A 22048-nucleotide genomic window follows, 5' to 3' on the forward strand; every position below is an offset into this window, starting at 1 on the left:
GCGAAGGCTCAGATGCAGCGCCTGATTACACTGAGATTAGACGTCTCACCTCTAATCTCCCATCAGCAGTCTGGGACTCTGTCTCACAGCTCGAATTGCAGAAAACTAGCCAATGCACACGGGCACACACACGCATGCACACACACACACACACACACACCCCTACACGCACACAAGTACGTGTTATGTGACATGTAGCCAGGATGCTCTGTGTCGAGCAGAGCAGATCGTCTGATTAACTAACCCTCTCACTATTCTGCAGCTGCATATGTGCATTACATTGATTGTTGACGATTTGAAGCAAAATACAGAAATAGGGAGATTCATATTTTTAGAGATGGACTGTACAGAATTTAGTCACATTTTTTTTTCTTTGTAGGCCAAAGAATAAAATATCTCCTAAATATTCAAAACTTCTACCCCAGAGTTTTAATACAGAACATGAGATTTTTTTTTTCTTTTGTAATATTTTTCAAAATTGTTTAGTTACATCCCAAAAATTAAGGTTAAAAAAACAGATCTTATGTGGTTCCAAGCCCAAATATTGTTAAAAAGAAATCAAGTTGAATGTGAGAATATATGAGATGAACTCAAAGTGAAAGGTAAATTAGCAGACATGCCTCTATGTGTTGTTAAAATATTTTCCTATAGTAGAGATATATGTGCTTCCTCTGTCTAAGCCCCTCTGATACTGCAAATAGCTCACTTCCAGATTCATCCCTATACAGTTTCTGCATCCACACTGAAGGGTGTTGTTGTCAGCACCAACTGTTAAGACTGGCTAATCTCAGAATCATCCAGCTGCAGTCACCAGTCAATTTGTTAGAAAATCTCTACATATTTATCATTAAAAAGCTGCAGAAATGTGTCAAAAAACAAGGAAAGTAAAATAGTTTACTATAAAGCTAAATTGTGCAACAGCACAGCTCATCTCCTTAAAGGTCTCCAGTTCAAGAAAGTTGTTTTGTTAGTTAAAATAATTCCAGAATAATGTAACCAGCAAAAAGCTTCATTACCAATAATGTCTCTTTTTATTATATTTTATTTCACAATCTCTAACAGCTGTTTGCATTATTTGCCTCTTATTTTAAGATAAGTGGTATATGTTTGGGATGAAACTGACAACCGAGTTGGCCAGAGGGAGGCAGCAGTACAAATGCAACTGTGGGACGGAGGAGGAGTCCAGACAGATGAGGTTTCCTCTCTCCTCACTTTAAAGATGCATTTTTAGACAGCCCCAATTTCTTTCCACCCTTTGCAAAATTTATCTCCATTGAGGTAACAGACATTGCACTGATTGAGAAACATGGCCCTTTTCCTGCAGCATCATTTATTTGCTTTCAGTGTGTATTGAGTTTCTCTGGTCTGTGACGTGCACTCCCATACTTGTGGTACAGTCAAACTCTTTTGTTTTTCAAAGACACAGATTAATTAGATTCTTCTGTGCTGCTTAAGGAATAGAGAGCATTTAGAGTTACAGAAAAGGTACTGTACTCAATGGGGCGAAATTAAAGTCGAAAAGTCTGAGTTTGTACTATGTACTTCATGATTTGGTTCAGTTGAATTAATTTTCTCCTTTTGACTTTTTGTCATTACAGAACATTAGTTTGAAACATCAGAGACGTTTTTGAAAATGTCTCATTTATCCAAATTAGACTTTGTGTTTACAAGGCACAATGACAGTGTTTACCTATTTGAAGCAACTTCTTCACCCCTATAGCGGATACTAAGGGGTTTTTTTTGTATTGTTTTTTTTACCAAAACTTAGTGTGATGCTTGTTTCTTGCTTGTTTGTTTTCTGTAGTTTTCTGTAGTTTTCCATGTCTGCAAAGGTACAGAGCGCAAATTTTACAGTGAAGGGAGATATTTTCTCTCAAGAGTATATAAGAATTGTCTGAACAACTTTGGTGGAATCAAAGCTTTCTCTTTCTTATGCATCTCAGTATGATGTTTTGGGGGGTTTTTTTCTATTGTTTTTTTTTTTTTTTTTTACATAGTGGAAGTGCATATTTTTATTGTGTTAGGAAACTGATACATGATTTTCATAATGTTCTACAAACACAATCCATGTAGTGCATTAGTATACAGTGCCCTATACCCATATCCTGCATGCTCCATGGTGGCTGTGGTATTTTCAGGGTGATTTGTTGTTTTCTATCACATATAGGAATCTGTATATCATTGAAAAGTTCAGCTTTAGTCTCTTGCCAGAGTGTTTTCTTCTAGACGTTTCCTGTGTTCCCTCCAAGACTTGAAAGACGCTTCAAACTGGGACTGACTTTCATCTTGCCACTCATGCATGAAGACCATGTTGCTGGAGTTCACAACTAACAGCTATGTTGGTTTCATTGGCTGTTTTAAGGGGTATTAGAGCAAAGGGGTGATGGCAGCATGCACTTTAGATTTTTAGATATGAAAACAAGGTATCCTTCCTGTTCTACTTTGCTCTGATTCACACAAAATCCAAAAAAGTTTAGTGGGCATGAATCCTTTGCAACGTATAGTGTGTTAATGAAGACCTTCAAATTAAGATGATGAACTTCAACATGTCACAGGCTCTTAAAAACATTACACACATTATCTGGTTGTTTTGAATGAAACTGTTGAACGGCATCTGTGATTTTCCAGTTAATCAAACATGAGATTTATGGTCCTTAATGGTGCTGTACATTGCCAATTGAGGAGAATAATACGTCCCAGTTGCTGTGTAATTTTGCTTGGCAACAGGCGCACTCCTGTGGAATCGCCCGAGGGGCAGCGCGAGTTGTCTCTGCATAGCTCCGTGTTCCAGGCTCGGTCGTTGTTTGAAGGTATTTCATCACATTGTTGCCTTGATTCAGCTCTTTGGGGATTTGTTAGTTGCACTCATGTGGGAAGTGCATCCAGAACATTGTTAAGCTAGGGCTGATAATGAAGATCAGCCAGCCAGAGTCCCCTGAGCCGCGCAGAGCGAGATACTCGAGCGAGACGCGCAGCGCAGACACGGTGGAGTGGGACGCGCGGGCACAGCGGCAGCACACGCAGACACAAAGGAATCATCAGCACAAAACATACAACACTCAACTGTGCTGTAGTGTTACACAGAGCATTTGCTACAGCTGATTTATTATTTTTTTCTTAATTTGCTGTATTCTGCTGTCATAAACATTTTAAAATTGCAGAATTGCCATTATGTTGATTCTAGTTGGGTAATACCATAACCATTTAAATGTTTCCCCTTTGTTGAGAGTGACAATGATAATGACTGCATCAGGCATAACCTCCCAGTCTGGGGAAAGTTATTTGGTTCTCAGCATGGTTCTGGAACTGCTTGTTTCCTCTTTTCCCACAGCAACATTGAGAGCTTAAATTGACAAAACCTCCCTCCTCGCTCTCTTTCTGTAAGTTATGTTTCATTTTACTTGACTTGTTTGCTCTACAGAGGAAGGGTTTTCTTTTTGGACATTTTGGTTTAATCTATAATGATGCCTCCCCCCACCCCTTAAATAGGTCAGTGCAATCACAGCAGTGAGGAATGGACAGTCACTGTAAAAGGGAAATCAATAGAGTTATTTTTTGTCGTAAACCAGGCCAGCATAATTTTTCTCCATTTTTTCCTGGACTGCCATGTCTTTTCCTCTCCGACTCAGTGTGGCAAGTCCTCATCTTTCGCTGAAAGAATTATGTCTGTCATTTCATGAAATTAGAAATGGCCTTTGTACATGCGCTTTCTCTGCATAGGTTTCTGTGGCCAAAGGCTTTTCTTTTTATCACGTACGAGAGGCCTAGGGTGCTGGAAAAGGAGCCATAGGGGTTCAGGACAGGTTTCTGTGGGCTCAGGCTTCTCTGCTTTTGTTGGTTCTTAATCTGGTTCTCCTCTCGGTGCTGAGTCTTTCAGAGAATTTCAAGCTGGAGCAAAGAGAGACCTCATCAGCTTTTTTCCCCCTCAGTCTTTCCCTTTTGTGTCTGGCACAACCAAAGACCCCGTCTTTGAAGTGTCGTCTGACCAGGAACAAGAGTAAGTGACATGTGACAAGGATACAATGCTCAGACGGGGAAGTGGCCCCATCTGCTGTGGCCGATTTCTCTTTTGCTGGACGTCTCCGGTAAAGGAGAGTGAGCAGTATGGTGAAACGTCGACGTCTGCGAAGGAAGAAGTGACTTGTGCCCACTGTTAGTGCAGTGCTGTCCACAGGATCATCCAGCTTTCACAGACGTTATTCGTCTCTTACCATTTCTTTGATGCCTCTTCACTTTCCCTCGGCGTGCAAACATTGAGCACAGGGCAAGAGGTTTCACCACATAATGAAAGCTTTGATTTGTGCTGGGCGACACAGGCAGAAGTCAGATAGGATCCCGACCAGATGAGGAAGGTGCAGAGTGTACAATCATAAGCAGACTCTGAATTATTCATAGCATCGTTATAATAAAGACATGTACGTTGCCTATTAATTCCAGTGACCTTTTATAAACTTTGAACCATTGCCGCCACAAAATCCAAGGTATGTTTTGCATCTTTAAGTGAGTTGTCAACACAATAGCGCACATCATTTTGAAGTATGTGGAAAAGAAATGATTCTTGATTCTTTTTTTCTTTTTTGTTTTACAAATATGAAATCTATTTATCACCCTCATTTTTGTAGAATTTCACTGGTGCAAATCTGGGACTCGGTCTCAAATCTTTACCAATTTATTAAGTATGCAGAGTTTTCATTAAGGGCATGTTTCTATTTTAAAAAAAATATATATTTTTTTTCTGTCATAATATTCTAATCTTAAATGTCGGCTTTTAATTATCTGAAAGAAGATCAGCTTAACAAAAATAAAGGCTTGAAAATTGCTGACTTATATAACGTGTTTGTTTCACTTAGTGATTTGAGGTCTGAATTAATTTTTCTAAATTATAAAAAATATACTACATATAGAAATTCCTCTGCTTACTTATTTAAGTAGCTAAGAATTCTATTAAATGGTTTTGCTTCAATACATTCAACATAGTTCATTATAAGTGGGTTGCAATTCATAATTGTCTCTTTCATAGAGGGTAGAAAAAATAAAAATATATTTTTCCTTTAATGCTGCTGAGTAAATAAAGTACATTTAAAAAAAAAAAAAAAGAAATTTGTTGCTGAGTAAGCATAATTAATAACAACTACTAAAGTGCTCTGGGTAAAATAAAAGAACAGAAAAAAAGGAAACTGCTCTTTTGTCAGTTCATTTGAACTGCGGATCATCTCTTTCTGACAAATAGCATAATTCTGCTCAGAAACTAAAGTAGAAAAAGAAGTTGTGCCTACAAAGAGGAGTGCAGATGTGCTCACAAATCCTTTTGTTGATTTTACACATTGACATTTGTGCTGATCGCATTGTGCCTGTTTTGTTGAATCTGCTTTATTAGAAGAATGCTGCGGTTTTTTTTTGGTTTTGTTTTTTTTTACTTTTTTTTTCCCCCCACCTTGCTATTAATTTGCGTTTCTGTGGGTGTGCAGCCTGAGAACAGAGAGATGTGGTTAACCCATTGTGAAGTTAGCCGTCATCATTAAGATTCTTCAGATAACAGGCATGCGGATTTCTACTGCTCAGCATTATAAGATCCCAGACATCAAAGGCAGATTTTCATTTTACAGTGTCTGTGCGGCGCTGTAAAAGGAAGGAAGAAAGAAAGAAAAGACAGGAAAAACAGGTGGGGAGATGTGGAGTCAAGGAACGCTGCATACATGGAGAAGAAAGAAAAACATGTGTGCTGTTTGTTATGGGTTCTGGTGATGCTATGCTTAATGGAGTATTTGATGTTATACATATCTAATTGGTGTCCAATCTGGTTAATTATTGCAAGCTTAAATAATGCTGCTAATGATTGCAGAGTTGGCTCCTTCAGTTTTGCTATCACACTTCAATTTTTTTTTTTTTTTTTTACTTTAACTTACCAGATTAATACCCTATTATTTTCTGATCACTCTTAAAGCCCTGCTGCCAATTATCTTCTTATTTGTCCAAACCGTATTCTTACTCTGCCACTGTTCCAAAGCTTTTACAAGGAAGTTCTTCTTAATTTTGATTACTTTCTCTTTCAGCATGCTGCCATTATGCAGGCGCAATTACATCAGAATGAGCTGTTCAACAGTGAGAGTATTGAATGTACAAGAGCGAGAAGTATGCTGTTCTCCAGCATTGTGCTGGATTACAGAATCAAGGTCGACTCACAAGACACAGAGCAGCATTATCCCTTAATCCTGTGTTTTGGTTTCAAATAGCCTTTTTACACCTAATCTTCACAAGTAAAATGACAAACATGAATACTGAGGTGGGTATTTAAACATGCATTACCCACAATGTTAAGGTCACAGGCTTATTGCTGACTTAAATTGGCTCTGTATGTTGGTGAAAGAATAGACAACCATGTATTACGTTGTTGCGCCTCTATTACAGGAGAGCTGTGATATAGAGACTTGTGATGAAACATGCCTTGGCAGTTTTAAATAGATAAGCCTGGGAACACTTGTCAAAGTTAAGGCTACATCAGATGACATTTCTGTTCACTCATCAGTCGGTCTTTAAAAATGCTTAATAATTAGTCTGGAAAGCGAACGCTTTTTCTTCGCAATAAAAGAATCGCGATAGAATTTCTGCAAAATTCTTAGTTTCTAAAAATGGATTTTAAATCAACACAAGACTGTACGCTTCATAGTCATTGCGATACAGGTGTTGAATGCCTGAGTGGTTGTAACTCTCTATCACAAAGCTATACTGAGTTCAGCTGAGCACACGGTGGAAAAAAGTCAATCTTACAGAAAATTCACAAAAAATACATTTAACTTATGCTGTGGACAAAAAGAACGTTTAAGCGTTTGTGGTCACTTCAGTTTGTGCAGCACCTGTGTCCCTCAGAGACAAAGATGTTCTTTTAAAGGTTGTCATAGAAATAGAATGCATGAATACATTTTATTTTGCAAACACACAGAAAGCACAGCCTGGGTTCCAACCAAGGACCCGATCAAAAGCCACAGTGCTAACAACTCAACCACCATGCAGTCCTTTTTTGGATTTCTAATTTCTAAGGCTAAAAACTAAATTCATCAACATTGATTAAACCTTGTGTTAAGTCTCATATAAGACAGAAACATTTGTGTGTTTATGTCAGACCTTCAGCTACCAAACAATTACAAGGTTAGAGACTCTTGTGCTGAAACCCAGGGCCACCGCCTACTTGAATAAGTTTGTTGTGGTTAAATCTGGTCCTTCAAAGCCTTTTGAAGTGACCTGTAAAAAACACAGATTATGTCTATTAAATTTAAAAATAAAAGTCTATGTGCTACAAACTATTATGTTGTATTATTTACTTTCACGATGGACTATAAATAAGTAGAAGATAGGTTAATATTTCTCCAACATGTTTACCTTTTGTCAAGTTGGCTTCGACCATGTGTGTGTGTGAGTCCACAGGTAATGCAAAGGAAGCACTCACTCTGCTACCACAGCGTCTCCCCTTGACCAAGCTGGTCTGATCATGCCCGTCAGGCTCAGCTGTGGCAGAGCTGCTGGAAACTTAAAGGTGCTGTGAAAGACTAAAAGTGGGCCAGCCGCTGCTGCCTCCTGTTGACCTACCTTGTTCGGAGGGTCCAGGTACAGACTGATGACAGGACTCCTCCTCAGCGGACCACATTACTAATGTGTGAGGGTGCAAGAGGAACACATCCGGTGATGAATCACTCCCCTGCACCCATGGCATCCTCATAAGTCAAGAGTAAAAGTGTTGAGAACAGGCTCGGTAAAGAGATCCTTCGTGTCGCGTCGTCCACTGCAGAGAAACTCAATCCCGGACCCAGCAGAGGCGGGGAAGGTGCGGAGAGGCTAAGTGGCGCACATCACATTTATAGCCTGAGGAACTCCCTCAATCTTGAAGAAAACATTTGTCCCTCCTGTGTGTCACGTCTTTTTTTTTTCTTTCTTTCTTTTTTAGAACTTAGGAAAAGTTACTTTCATGCTTGAATAGAGCTAATAAATGATTGTGTTGATGAAGAATGTCTCTTTGGACCACCTGCTTTACCCTAAAATCACATAGAAGATATTAAATATGTGTTAGTTTAGGCAAAGACAGTTTTCACCATGCAGTAACAGAAAAGCCATTGCCTCATTACTCACTTAGATGTTTTTGGAACCAGAATAATGGTAAAACTACTCAGCCTGAAAGCAGGATTTCTAAATGAAACCAACTTCTCTGATGCAGATGTGCATGCTTCTCTGTTGTCTTCTTTTCTTCTCGCCTTAAGCCAGAAGGTTAAACTATTTTAGTTTACACGCGTACCTCCCCCTCCCCCAAGAGCCGATGTCGTGCAACGGCAGTGATGTTGGGGGAGTGCACATGTTTGATGCCGGGTAATACATCACAAACACCAGGGGGTCTCCCTGGTATGTTCCTCAATAATGAAGTTCATTCGTTAACTTCTCTCTCAAAGGCCAAGTTCCCCTGCTGCCCTTTTCAGCAGCCATTGCAACTCTTACCAGAGTCACCCCTCTAACAGTAAAAAAGACACATCATAATGCTCCCCTGCCCCGACAGGCACAGTGGTTGCCTTCGCAGAACATGAAGAATAAGCAGGTCCATTATCAATCCCTCATGCCTGGTTATAGCCATAATTATCACAGGGAAATGACCTGCTCTGTTTGGTTTGCCATAGAGGAGCCGCTCCTCCCTAATCACCTCCTCCTTCTCTGCTATCATCCTCCTGCAATGAAGATGGGGATGGTGTTTTTTTTTTTTTTTTTTTTTTTAGTATGATTGACAATCATCGAATGAAGGAAAAAAGATCAGTTTATTCTGATCGTCTTGAGAGCCCAATAAGCGCAGTGAATTCTTTTTTTTTTTTTTTTTTTTTTTTGGGCATTGGAGGGAGGGATGAAGAGGAGGGGGGGGTCTTGCCAGTTCATTAGAATTCACAGGGTTCCACCTCCCTGCCTAGCCAAGCTAAGCCTCTCACACAGGCTGCCATGCCTGCGATAATCTCCCCTCCTCGTTCCCTTTCACTCCTTCTCTCTCCCTCTCGCTAACCGCCTGTTTCTTTTTCCCTTTCTGTCCCCAAGGGCAGCCTTACACAAAAGATATGTGCCGCAATTCATTGTCAAATCTGATTTCTATTGATCTATTGAAAAATTGCTCAGTGACATCTGCGATAACACTCAAGCGGTGGCAATGAGCACTCTTTATAACTGCCTTTACATCTGATAAGCCATACAAATAAACTGGCTGGTTCCAGTTCCTTCTCTACCTGGCTTCTTTTTCTTTTTTTTTTTTAAATAACTGGATATGAGAAATATTTAAGAAGTGCCAAGAAACAAACGTGTGGCCAAAGAACTAAATGGATAGTCAAAGATTTATTCATTGAGGTTCTGTAAATAAATTGTCAGCAGGTAATATCATGTCAGTGTTTTTGTAGCCCAGTGATGTCTGCACAATAAGAAAAACAATATTTGATAGCCTAGTGATGTAAGTAAACACAATTTGATAGATTTTTACCATGCCTTACTTTTCTATTGGGGAATTACTCTGAACAATAATGCTTCACATTTCACACAGGAAGATCATTGTTGCCGCACAACGTCCTTCTTCCATTCAATAATCAACTTTATCTTTGAACGTAATTAACTAATGCAAACTCGATAAGATAAAATACTATCCCATGTTCTTAAAACTGAAGTTTTTCTATAACAGGACAAATCCGCTTCGGTATTGTGTTTCACTTGGACTAGCCTTTCTCTCAAGAACTAGCTAAATTGAACTTGTACTAATGAAGGCACCAGGAGCCTTCTCAGCTGCTGGTTATCATCATAACGATACGTATAATTTGAGTTTTCTATAAACTCAGACATTTTACATGAATCAAGTAAAATTACAAACAGAACACTAAGTACATCAAACAAAAGAAAAAAGGGGAAAAAACTTAACATAGAACATTACAAAAGACATTAAAAGCTGTTCTGGAAAGGTATGTTTTAACATGTGACTTGAATGTGAATTTGAATGTTACCTGCTTATAACTTTTGACAGAACCTCACTTCACTTTCATTTCAGCTCCCTTATACATATATTTTTTGAAGCTTTTTATTCAGATGTTTCCATCTTCAAGGGATCAAGTGACATGAAGCAAAGGTAAAGGTTCTGCCTTAAATGATCCTGAGAGTTGTGGTCATGCAAAGTCATGACTTTGTAGCAGTAGTGACAGAGTTTTTTGGGCATTGGAGGGAGGGATGAGTATTTTCTTTTTGATTATTTTTTTTGTTTTGTTTTGTTTTTTTCTCTGTAAAGAATATACATTGATGGAATTGAATTTGAAACAGTGGAGGGCTGTGAGAATTATTTAAATTCAGCTCTATAAATAACTGGCGGTGAAAGAAAAGGCTACAGCCTTGTCAACCATCGCTATGCACAGTGTTGTTGATTCTGATTACATGACAGCTGACAGGTGTACACCTAACCTGTTTAGAAATGGTATGCTTTCATATGCCTTCTTCTGACCCTGCTATTCTATAAATATTGTGTAAATATTGTGTGTCTGTGCATTTAGTGACGGGGAGAGAAAAAGTGCGATTCTGAACTGGCCCTGGGGCTGCTGTGCATATAAAAGATGAAGGGAAGCTTATATAGCTATTAGTCATCTGATCTGAGTGTAACCATGAAAACTGTTAAAAGGTGTAATGCTTACACTTCTGCTACATTTTTATATGAGATAAATTGCACTGCTCCATGTAAAATCCATTAGTCATAATGAGTTAATGGCGTCTCCTGTAGCTACACGTACCATAAAACATGGGCACAGCTGAGGCTGTGTGGACTGCTTTTAAACCTCCGCAGTTCTGCACTTAAAGTGGTTCGTAAACGAAGCCCTCTTCGGACCCATGGAAATAACCCAGGAGTGTCCTCTGTTTTCATAGAAACAGATATTTTCTTTGTTGTCTGTGTGATTTATTGAAGTCTTCCCACAAGTGGAAGCCTCCAGGAAATTGCCTGAAATGGCCCTAAATTGGTTTATGATTGTGCGGCGTGGGCCGGTGGTGTTATAGTTCTGATATTATGCCCTCCGCTCCTTGGCATCTATATTAAATTGATCTGTGTTGTTTTCATGGAGCGCCTGTTTGAGCTTGTTAATTCGACCTCCGCTGCAGGCTGGTCAGCGCCGTTTCAAACACCCAGGTGGACCTGCTGTGGAATAAAACGCTCGGATCGCTGATACTTTAACAAGAAAATATGCAGGTAAGAAAGAGCTTATCCTGTGGGGGTCAGAGGCCACAGATGGGACTAAGCACGCTGACAACAGATCTGCTGTTTTGAGTCCAGAGTAGGAAGAGTTAACGTGGATCAGCTGCACAGAGAGCTTGTGCATAGAATGGCTACTGACAGACTGCTAATGAGGCCATTATCGGGTCTCATCCTCCTCTCTCCTCCAGGGGCATCACTGGATGTTCAACACCACATTTCAATTGAATTTCATTCCACAGGACTTGTTTACAGTAAATATATTTGGTTGAATTAATCCTGGAAGACTGTGAGAGATGACATTTAGTCAGTCTGAATGCAAAAATAAACTTACCCGGAATATTATCATCAGTACATTTAAATCTCTTACTAATGCCTCGCCAGTTTAAACCGAAGGGCATTAAAAGGGTTATTGACTGAAATAAAGCCTTTGATTACTCCACATGACTGGACCAGTTCTTAAAGACACATTTGACCACTTTGTGACTCAGTCAATACAGCAGTGAACATGCATCAGAGACATATTGGCTTAGTGTCAATGGTAATGCGGGGCCCTCAAGAAAAAGTGTGATCGAGGGTAAATGAATCGGAAACATTTGTCCTGAGGGAAGATGGGCATTGGAAGTAGGCCTGTCGCGATAAACGATAAATCAATTAACCGCACGATAATTTAAACCTATCAACCTCATTTTAATTATCGGCTTTATCGTCTCTTCCTGCCTTTTTTCTTTCTCTTGATGACACTGAATGAAAAAAGGCTCAGCTCCGGTGCTCTCCACTGACCCTCCCTTCCTCATTTCCTTAGTGTAATGTCCAGCTCACACTACACGAGTTGTCGCCCGACTGTCGGCCCATTTTCAAAACCTGAGAGACACATTAGCCGACAGAAATCGGCTAATAACGGTTCAGTCGGGTTCGATCGTGCCGTGTGGTGTCCAGCCACATGGGCACAAAATAATGGCTACAAGTCCAGTTAACTAATTTTAAAATCAGGCATTAATCAATGCTTTACTAGAATCCACCTGTGATGCATGTGGCTAGAGTCAGCGTAAAGTTCTGACTGAATGAAAATCATTAGAACCTATTTATGTCACGTTAACGAAGAACAGCTGGAAACTTACTGGGTTTATCAGCTGAAGTAGCAATTTGGCTCCAACTCTCCCATTCCTTATGTTGGAACACAAATCTATTTTCATTGGCTCTATGTAATTTCACAATTTCTAAGAAACTGAATTTTAGGTTTCATTACCTGTATGCCACGTTCATCATAATAACCAGAAATATATATCTCTCTGAGTTCTTGGAACAGAGCCAGTGCGACTGGTACATCTTGCCCGTACATAGGGATGATCAGAAAAAAAAAAAAAAAAAAAAAAAAACGTGTGATTCAAAATGAAGCAAATTGTCAGTTCCTCTTATTTCTTTAGTAAACATAATCCTTGTGAATCGGAAACCCCTGGATCATATAGACAAAAGAGGAATAATATGAAAAACAATTCTGACTCCTCTCCTGACATTCAGACTCTAATGTTAGCCCCATCCTCCTCTCAGATGTTGTTTTTAAACTAGCTACCGTATACAACTCCTACTATGGTGCTGTTTTGTGTTTGTTTGTGTGCTTCTTCCGGTTTAACCACTCCGCAGCGTCGTGTCGTGTTTTGTAGAAGACTGATACGGCAGCCAGTTTTCAAGACACGACCACAGACAGCAGCGGTTAAACATGTTTCTGCGTGGGCCATGGTCTTGACTCATCTGGCGAGCTTTGAAGGTCTCACAGAGACGCGCACCTTCAAACAAAGCAACTGATTCTCACAGTCACACCGTTTTTAAACGGTTTGCCTACTGTGGACCTTTCTCGTTTTACTCTTTGGTCCGTTTGGCTCCATCAGTCTCAGAATGATCTTTTGTTCATTACTGTGCTGAGTCATAAGAGACCGGCGTTGACACAACCTGAGCTAATGTGTTTAGTTACTCTAATGGATCATACAGGTCCTAATGAAACATTGTCATGAGAAGATTTATGTTGCAAGCTGCTGAGTCCTCATTTAAATTTTTTATGTGGTTAGAAGTACCCTTTATTTAATCATTAGACACAGAATAGAAGACACATAATTAAATATAAATATTTATAATAAATAATGAACAACAGCAGATTCACTTTAAGTTGGTTTTCTCTACACTCTTTCTAATCAGTTCAACTCGAATGGCATTTTTCAAAAGCTGGTTTAAACTACAAGCAATATTCATTGTAAATAATCTCGAATTTTTATTTAAAGTAATGTTATTCTTTCTTATTTTAATTGCTCTATGGAAGGTGGACGTCTAACATCTAAATGTCAATGGGTTGTTTTGAGATATATATATGAGTAAGGATTTGGAATTAAAAACCAGCTATAATGGCTTATACTAGCAAACCTAAAATGGGGCATGATTGGGTCTTTCATCTTTATCATTCAAAATGTATGGTCTAATCATGAGGGTCTGACTGGGTCATCTCTGATTCTTCCCTCTGCAAAGTTCCAGGGTTGTAAACTGCTATTTTTTTCCAACAAAAATCACTTATACCAATGATTTTTTTTTAAATCTATCTCCTGATGTTAGATTTTTCCTCGCTGAGTAAATGTACTTAAATCATCTTTTGTGTGACTGCTATAAAACAACACTGAAGACTTTTCATATCTTCAACGAGGATGCCAATAAATGTGGCAGAACTGGCATGTGATTTTTTTTTTTTTTTTTTTTTTAAGAAATGTTTTTGCATGTGTAGGATATTCAGATGCGACATCACAGGCAATAAATAGAAATTTCAATATTTGGCATATGGGGGAGTCATCATTCTTGTGTAAAGATTGATCTCAGAAGTGTGTGTAATAAAAATCAAGAAACAGCTTAGAACATTAAAAGGAAACTCCAAAATTCAGATTGCCAAATCTCAAATATTTATACTGTCATTAAAAAAAGAAAAGAAATATTTTCTCTGGTTCATTTTCTTTCTTTTTGAAATACTGCTGTGTCTGAAACCCGAGCTGTGTGATGTTTGTCTTGAGACAAGATGATATGAGCACCAGCTTATTCATGAAATGCCAAATGGTTATTGGCCAAGGCTGGATTGCACTAAAACCAGAATATTGTATCAGAGAGAGGCAGCTGGTAAGGAGTCAGAGCAGATTATCATATGAGAGAGGATGAGTGAGAAGAGAGGTGGGGTAGAGGGGGTTGGAGGGTGGTAGAGACTGGAATGGAAAGCAGGGGGCGAGAGTGAGGGGCACACGAGGAGGAGAAAAGACGGAGAGGTGGTTGCTGCGGGGCGGAGGGGATCATCCAAACCGTTCCGTCACTATCATCGCTTCCTCACCTGGTGGGAAAAGTGTGTGCGCTTAATAGAGAGGATTGCGGGTGCGTGCGTGTGTGTGGGTGTGGGTGGGTCCTCCGAGAGGTCAGAGGAAGATGCTGAGGCTCCACTCGTCTTCTCTCTGCAAAGAGCCCACCGCTGCTAGCAAACATCTGGCCTCACACTGATCACTCATATCCACCGGCAGGGAGGAGGAGCACTTCTATCTCTGAGCCACAGATAAAAAAAAAAATCACACACCCTCTCTTATCCGCTCCTTCATATATTTGTTTCTTTCTTTCTTCCTTCTACCTCCCCTGCCCTGTTATCTACATTTCCTTTTAACCTTTCTCAGACTCTAGGGTTTCTTTCGATAATCAAAAAAAATCTGAGTTTACTTTATCCTTTCTCTGTAAAGATAAGCCTCAGAGCAGCAGATAGTTTGGGTGTGCTGTGTCTAGCAAGCTGGGGCAGACAAGACTGCAATCAGTGGGAAGAGGGCCAGCTTCCCCCTGCCTGAGCTCTCAGCGCCCCTACTGGCTGCACGCTGTGCCAATCAAAAGGCCGGGTGGGTGGGGAAAGCAGGCAGACATGCACGCTGATGTCACAGTCACATGGATTCTGGTGTGGTCATGCTCGGAGGCTGAGAGACGGAGCTGTGCTTGCTGGCCAGCTGCTGCTGAGACAGCAGTGGAGGGCTTTGCGCTGCTGATAGTTTCTTCTCTTATGGACGCGAAGCTTAATGATGTATTTTGTGATTTCAGCTATGAAAGGTAAGAGAAGGAAGGCGATCGTGTCATAAAGATAAACATACGCGCTTAATTGCGCTGCCGGAGTAACAAGTAGAGGGAAGTGCAGGCTCCGCTGCTCGCAGCCTGCCAACTCCGTGCGTTGTGTTTGCAGGGCATGAGGAGAGAGAGAGTGAGAGAGAGAGAGTACCTCTTAAGGTCGAACTTAAGGTTTCTTTTGTGCATGGACATAGAATTTCTAAACTCTGGCGAATGCATTTGTAAAATATAGATTTTAATATTTTATATTTCTCGAAATGTGGTTTGACTTGATTGTTTACAGTGTGTGATTTCTCGCTGCTATACTGTCGTGCGAGTGTGTGGAAACCACCGCCGGTGTAATCTGTTCGTGTCTGTCAAGAACACTTGCCGAGTTCATCTGCAGAAGTTTCCCGTTTTCTGTTTGTTTGATTTTGTATTTATTTAGCTAGTTACTAAGTTACACTTAATGTATTTGTGTGTGTTTTTTTCTTTTTCTTCTTCTTTTTTTTTTTTTTTACCTTCGGTTGCGCGTTTGAATCCCGTTCTTAACCCAGTTGTTTCAGTCCAGAGGAGAGTGTGTGGCCGTGTTTGGGTGGTGGGGGGCGGGCAGTGGCGCGGATGGCAGACTGTGATTCTTTTGAGTTGATACCGGCGCGCGTGTCTGCAAGTGCGTGCATACATGCCAGCGTGCGCGTGCGTGTGCTTTGCTCCACTGACCTATTTTTTTACGGTTGGATTGAGTGGGGGGGGGTTCTCGGGTTGTAGATGTGTGGTCATGAGAGCACCAGGATGGGTCCTCCCAGCCGCTGGAACGTTCATCCGTTCTGCCCATAATCCCAGCTCGTACCCCCCCGGCCCCCCGCCCCCTCCTCTCCTCCCACCTTTCCCTCCATCATCCAGGCGCACATGTGCGCACACATCCCAGCAGACTGATACGAAAAGTGCTGTCAGACATACAGTGCTGCACACCTCTCCCATGCATGCGTGCGTGCGTGCGTGCGTGCTTGCATATGCCTTTATTCGCATGTTTTCACTTTCGTGCATGCATTCTCTTTTGCAGTGGAAGATGTGAGCGCGCACTCATATTTGCACACTTTAATGATCTTAATGAGGAAAAGGCAGCTGTCAGGGGAACAAAAAAATCTCCAGTAATAATTTGATGTGTTGTCTTCTCCTCTCACTTGTTCTATTGTTATTTTAAGTGTTTGCCTTGCTAGAATTTAATGTTATTGTCCTTCTAATCTGGACTTCATACAAAAAAAGAGAGACAGAGACAAAAGAAACTTAGATCTTTTTTCTTTTGATTTTAATTTTTTTCACCCGTTTGGTTTGACTGGGTTGGGTATGCTTGATTTGTTGCCATGTTGTACCATTTATTTCATTTCTTCTATAATCTTCCATCAACCTGGCCGGGTCTGGAGACCAGCCTCTGTATATAATCTAACCTGCTTCATTGATGGCTCACTGTCCCATTAAAAAATAATAAATAAATAAATAGATAAAATCATAAATTTTTAACACATTGCTTTCACATCTTGGAGCTGTTGGAATGTGTGTGACTGGCTCCTCTGATCACTTTTATTTTATTTTTTAATTAACGACAGGGAAATTCATTTAGGAAGTGAGAGGCTCAGATGTGTTGAGGCGGGTTATAAAAATCAGGAGAAAAGACCTTTTGACCCTGTGTCCTTTTTATTCATAGTTTGGATTGAAGCAAACGTAGAAAAAAAAAAGGTAGAGTGTATGGAAAATGACTTCTCAAAAAGCGAGCCGTCTGAGCATGATTTATTTTATCTTTGCTTTATATATTGTGTGAAAGTATTATGTTACTTTAACAATATTTATATTAACACACTTCCCCCCCCAAATATGCCATTGTAGTAATCGGTTAATGTGTCCATTTTGAGTTTTTTGCATTCTCGGTTTTTTTCCCGTAGATTGTTACGCTGTAGTCTGCTGGAGGTTGCTGGTGTCACAGCAGCACCCTGTGAAAATGTGATGGCTAAAATTGAAATGTAACAAGCAGTATAATTGGATGCTAATTCAGATGGCTGTGACAATTTCTTCCGGAAAATGGTCGGAGAATTGAATGAACTGCACAGCAAATTTCTGTTTTGACACAAACTTGCTAATTATGGTAAACTTATCGCCCTCTCGCTGCTCTTTGAGCCTGTGTGTGTGTCCTTTTGATATTTTCATTCTCTCAGCTTCAAAATAATGCAAATATATTACAACAACTGCGCCTGAGTCTCCGTGGCGTTCTCTCCCTTTCTATCCACCTCTCCCTCTCAGTTCAGCCTCTCTACCACACCACTGCCTCTCAAGTACCTAATTACCTGTAATGGAAACATCCCTCTCATTACCCCATGCAAATTAGCCATCCTACTCGGCACAATTAAGATGAAAATTCCAATTACATCATTAAAGAAAGTTCTTTGATGTTCGGCTAGAAAAGGTAAAAAGTGCTTCTTGTCCAGAGTACATATAATTAACCCTTGGAAAAAAAAAAAAAAAATGGGGGCGGGGGCAGCTCTGCTGTGCTTGTGGACAGCTCTCAGATATGTGATTTAGTTTGAGTGTGTGCTAGGCTGTGGGAAATGTGCTGGGGCCTTAGAGAAGATGAAGCCAAATGTCTTGTGATAGGTGCTTTAAGGCTACATTAACAAGGCTGTAAATATTTGTTGTAGATTTGGCACTCGTTGTCTCTTTCCATCAGCGGTCCATTGAAGTGCTGCACTACCTCATGCTGCAGGCGCTCGCACATTAAAGGAGAGGTTAACAAGATTGGCTATTATCCAGTTAGGGACTGAGGACTTGAAGAGCCATGAGGGAGAAAAAAAACATGTCTGATTAAGTTGAGGTTGCATCATCTACAAGAATTTGTAATTAATATCTAATTTATTAGAGAAAAAACAATTGCACTTAGTGCTGTTACACAATATGTATATTAACATGAGCTAATACAGTTCCTACAGAAATAAAAATGGGATTGATGTCAGTTCAGTCTCGCTACACGTGGACTTTTAAATGTTGGTGAGACACAAAGTTTGAGCAAATAATCCATGCGGGCAGAAAACATTCTGCCGCTGCATTAACAAATGGAAAAGTTGTGATTTGGCCATCTTTCCTGCCTTTTAGCTGGCTGAGGAAGTGGAATGGTGTCCCCACAGGTTATTAAGGAGTGTGGGATGTGCCTGTCTGCGCTGTGCGCAACTGAGACAAACATCCTGGCTGCCTAACTGTGTGGAGAGGGGCTGGTTAATGAGATATTGGCTGCCCATTGAGAGCATGGATTTTTGATTTGGCAGCATGGAAGTTGGAAAGAGGGTGAGGTGCACTCTGGAGAGCAGAGGAGCCTGATGATAAAGAGTAATATCTGAAAACCGATAGGATTTGTTTTTCTTTCGACTCGATTTTTGGTATTGTTTATAAAGTCTGCACAGTTTTATGAGTCAGTGTGAGATTCTCATCCTATTAAAGCCTTCTTTTATTATCATCTTATTAAAAAAAAACAGAATAATTAAAACAATAAAAGAATAATGTTATTACTAACATTAATTTGAATTGATTTCCACTGACTTAAAAACATTTAGTAGTAGCTTTTAAATGATAATCTGAGTATTTTTTACTGTTCTTTTCTTTATCAAGTAGTACAAATATAACATATTATCAATTTAAATCATTTAGCACTATCTGCCTGCATTACAGATTGCTAATTGTAGTTTTTCAAAATACCTGTCTAAAAAAATAACAGTGGCATTCTTTAATTCATATTTTAAGAATAGCAACGAAAGAATATAGTATTGTGTTCAGTCAGCTGACAGTGTACAGTAACAAGTGGGGGAGGGACAGCACTTGGTTGTTAATTAAAAAAAAAAACATTCTATTATCTATTGTTTTGCTTTTTTGTTCATTTTGTCTTTTTTATTTTCTTTATTCAATATCTGGTATAGGTGTTATGTTTTCTTTTTTTTATTGATTGGAAGTGTTTTTTCTACTTAGCTTGTTAATTAAACAAGAGTTTGCCACATCAGACAATCATCTGGATAAAGAACCAGGTAAAGCTTAATTCATGCCCCAGAGAAGTCAGCTTACTGATGAGAATTATTCTCAACTGCAGAGAACAAATATTGCTGGATAGGGAAATGCCAACAAAACATTTAATCTTAAATTTTACTCACACCTCTAATCCCTAACAACGCATCACTGAAGGGTAATAAATACCATCTGATAGCTGTATTGATTCCTGTGGGATTGTTTGGCTCAATTTCTGTCTCTCCAGTCTGCACCCTCACTTTAACAAAATGTGGTTTCCATTTATTCTCCATACCTGAGAATAGTTCAAGCCACATACAGTAAACCTTTACCTGGGAGTCAGCCCTGTCTGTCATATTTTCCTGTCAGTCACACCATATGATTTTGACAGATTTGTCCCATCACAGACGAGGTTAAATGACTCCCCGTGCTCTGTGGCCGGTCGAGCAGCGGGGCATGAGAGACAAAAGTGCTTAGAAGCAGCTGTCGGCTTCCATGAGTTGATTTTTCTTCGTTCTGAAACATTCATTTCAAGTTCACTCTGGGTTCTCAATTTAGCTCTCCAGTCAGGTAAAACACCTAGCAGGGCTTAGTCAAATGCCTCTAACTTAGGGGTAATTTTCTACTTTACTTTCACTCAGTATTTCAGGAGTCACTTATAGATCCTTTGAAGTGTCTCCCTGTCATGCAGCATTTAACTGCTGATAGAATACTTCCCCTGTCAGCACTGGTTAGATAATCATACACTACAGTCCATTTTTTACTTTCATTTCCCCCTCTCTCTCTCTCTCGTTTTCTCCTTTTAGCTTCCTCTGTAGAAGATGCACAGAGAATACAGATGTGGTGTTTTACAGCTCCTCTTCAGACACTGCAGTTTAGAATTGCTAGATCTTCTTGGTTTATTTATTGAAATTTGCTTATTTAGTGAACACAAGCTCACGTATCTTAATTGTGTTGGTAAAATAAATGTCGTCAGTGAGACTTTTGGAATCGAAAGAACTAACATTTCTTCTTTCTGCTTTCACCTTACACACTCTGCCACTTGTGGTTTTGAAGTAACAGTGTTTAAAGCGAGTGAAGGGTGAAGTTTTATTCCCCTGCACTTTCATTCTGAGCATATTTCTTACCATCTGTTGTTTTTTTTTCTCCCCTCTCTCTCTCCTTTTTCCTCTATGGGCCTCTGGAGGGCTGTCCATTGGCTTTTTGAAGTTGCATCAAAGAGGAAATGGGGAAGAAAAAGCATTATTGATTTTGCGTTTTGTCTGACTCAAACACTGAGGACAGAGAAATACAGAAGGAGCTAGGTGTTCGGCAGTGGGGCAGCTCTGTCTCTTAAGAGGGAGCCAGAGGGAGAACCCGAAAGACGCAGAAGATGAGGAGATTCACCAGACAAGCGTAAACGCACCTTTCCCCGGAGTTCTCTACTCGGTCCTCTTACGTCAACTGCTCATTATCTTACAATTGGAGACAAACTTTTGTCGGGTAGCTTTACCACCTCCTCCTTCTCCTCTGTCAGACCTTTCGAGTCCCAAGGTCTGATGGTGCTCTACAGTTGACCTGCTTTTCCATGAAACACCAAGCCGCTCTCAGTTGTAATCAGATCTGTTTGCAAGGCAAGCATGCTGGCAGCAGGCGAGAAGCCAGCAAGCTTGTATTGTTTTGTGTGGGTTATCGCCCTCATCCTGCTCCTGCGTCAGCCCAGCGGTGGTGAGACAAGAGAGGAGTGCTTCGCTGGTGTTAATGTGGCCCCGGTTGTCTGAAGAGGAGCTCTGGGTGATGGCTGCTGATAATAATTTGTCGCTGTTCTGCTTCATTCAGCACTAAGGTGGGAGGTAGTGTTCGGTGTGGCGTCGTTTTTATGCATTTCAAAATAAACGGTCTGTGGTGGCACATGTGCCGATTCTTTCAACTGAATTCAAAGGTGAATTTATTTTAGCTGTACGGTAGAAAAAGGAAGACATCTATACTGTATTATTATTCAATACACACAGAGTGATATATTTCAAGAATTTATTTTAATTGAATTAAATTTATTTTAATTTGTTTTAATGATGATGGTTTTCAGCTATTTTAGTTTTTTAAGACAATTAGAGGAATACCCAGGAGCAATATGTATATATATATATATTTTAAAGTTTTGGTTTGGATTCGTTTTGCATGAATTACTGCATCTGTGCAGCATGGCTTAGAGGTGATTAGCCGGTGGCGTTAAGGAACCAGGTTGCTTTAAAAGTGGGCTTCAGTTTGGGATGTCCGTGATCTTCCCCTTATCAATACTCCATTGATTTTCTATTGAGTTTAGGTAAATTTACTAACACAGTAATACACTGGTCATTAAAGCAAGGATTTGATGTTGTGGGCAGGGGCCAAGTACTTTTCGGAAAACAAAATTTGCGTGTCCAGTGACTTGAATTCTTTTGGTTTGTTTTTCATTTGGAGTTGGACTATTGAGCAGCAGTCCAGTCCTTTTTATCTTTAGCTTAGGTCAGCTGCGTTTTATGTCTCTAACTCAGGAGTAGCTTAAGTAGACTTAAGGATGGAAAATGTTCCTATGTGGTGGCTCTTCAAAATCTGACTCCAGACTTTGAAGAGCCCCTGCTTTGGGATTCTCCCCAAAACCCCACACTTTTTCCTTCCACTGAACTTTACATTGCTATATTCAGCCTTCACTCTGATAGCCAG

At 40.0% G+C, this 22048-nt stretch overlaps 1 protein-coding gene across 2 annotated transcripts in view; it reads left to right on the forward strand.

The window, feature by feature from the left end:
• The window catches only part of roraa (RAR-related orphan receptor A, paralog a), a 222698-nt gene that overhangs the window by 155947 nt on the left and 44703 nt on the right, over positions 1-22048 (forward strand). Inside the window, exon 1 of one of the 2 annotated variants that reach the window (XM_007556761.2) lies at positions 15158-15334. The exons of the other annotated variant lie outside the window; for it this stretch is intronic. Coding sequence (XP_007556823.1) covers positions 15304-15334 — 31 coding nt within the window. The 5' untranslated portion in view covers positions 15158-15303. Of the gene's footprint in view, positions 1-15157; positions 15335-22048 lie in introns of those variants that run through there. 2 annotated transcript variants of the gene reach the window in all.

Source organism: Poecilia formosa, unplaced genomic scaffold, assembly GCF_000485575.1.
Source record: "Poecilia formosa unplaced genomic scaffold, Poecilia_formosa-5.1.2 Scaffold81, whole genome shotgun sequence".
Lineage (NCBI taxonomy): Eukaryota > Metazoa > Chordata > Actinopteri > Cyprinodontiformes > Poeciliidae > Poecilia > Poecilia formosa.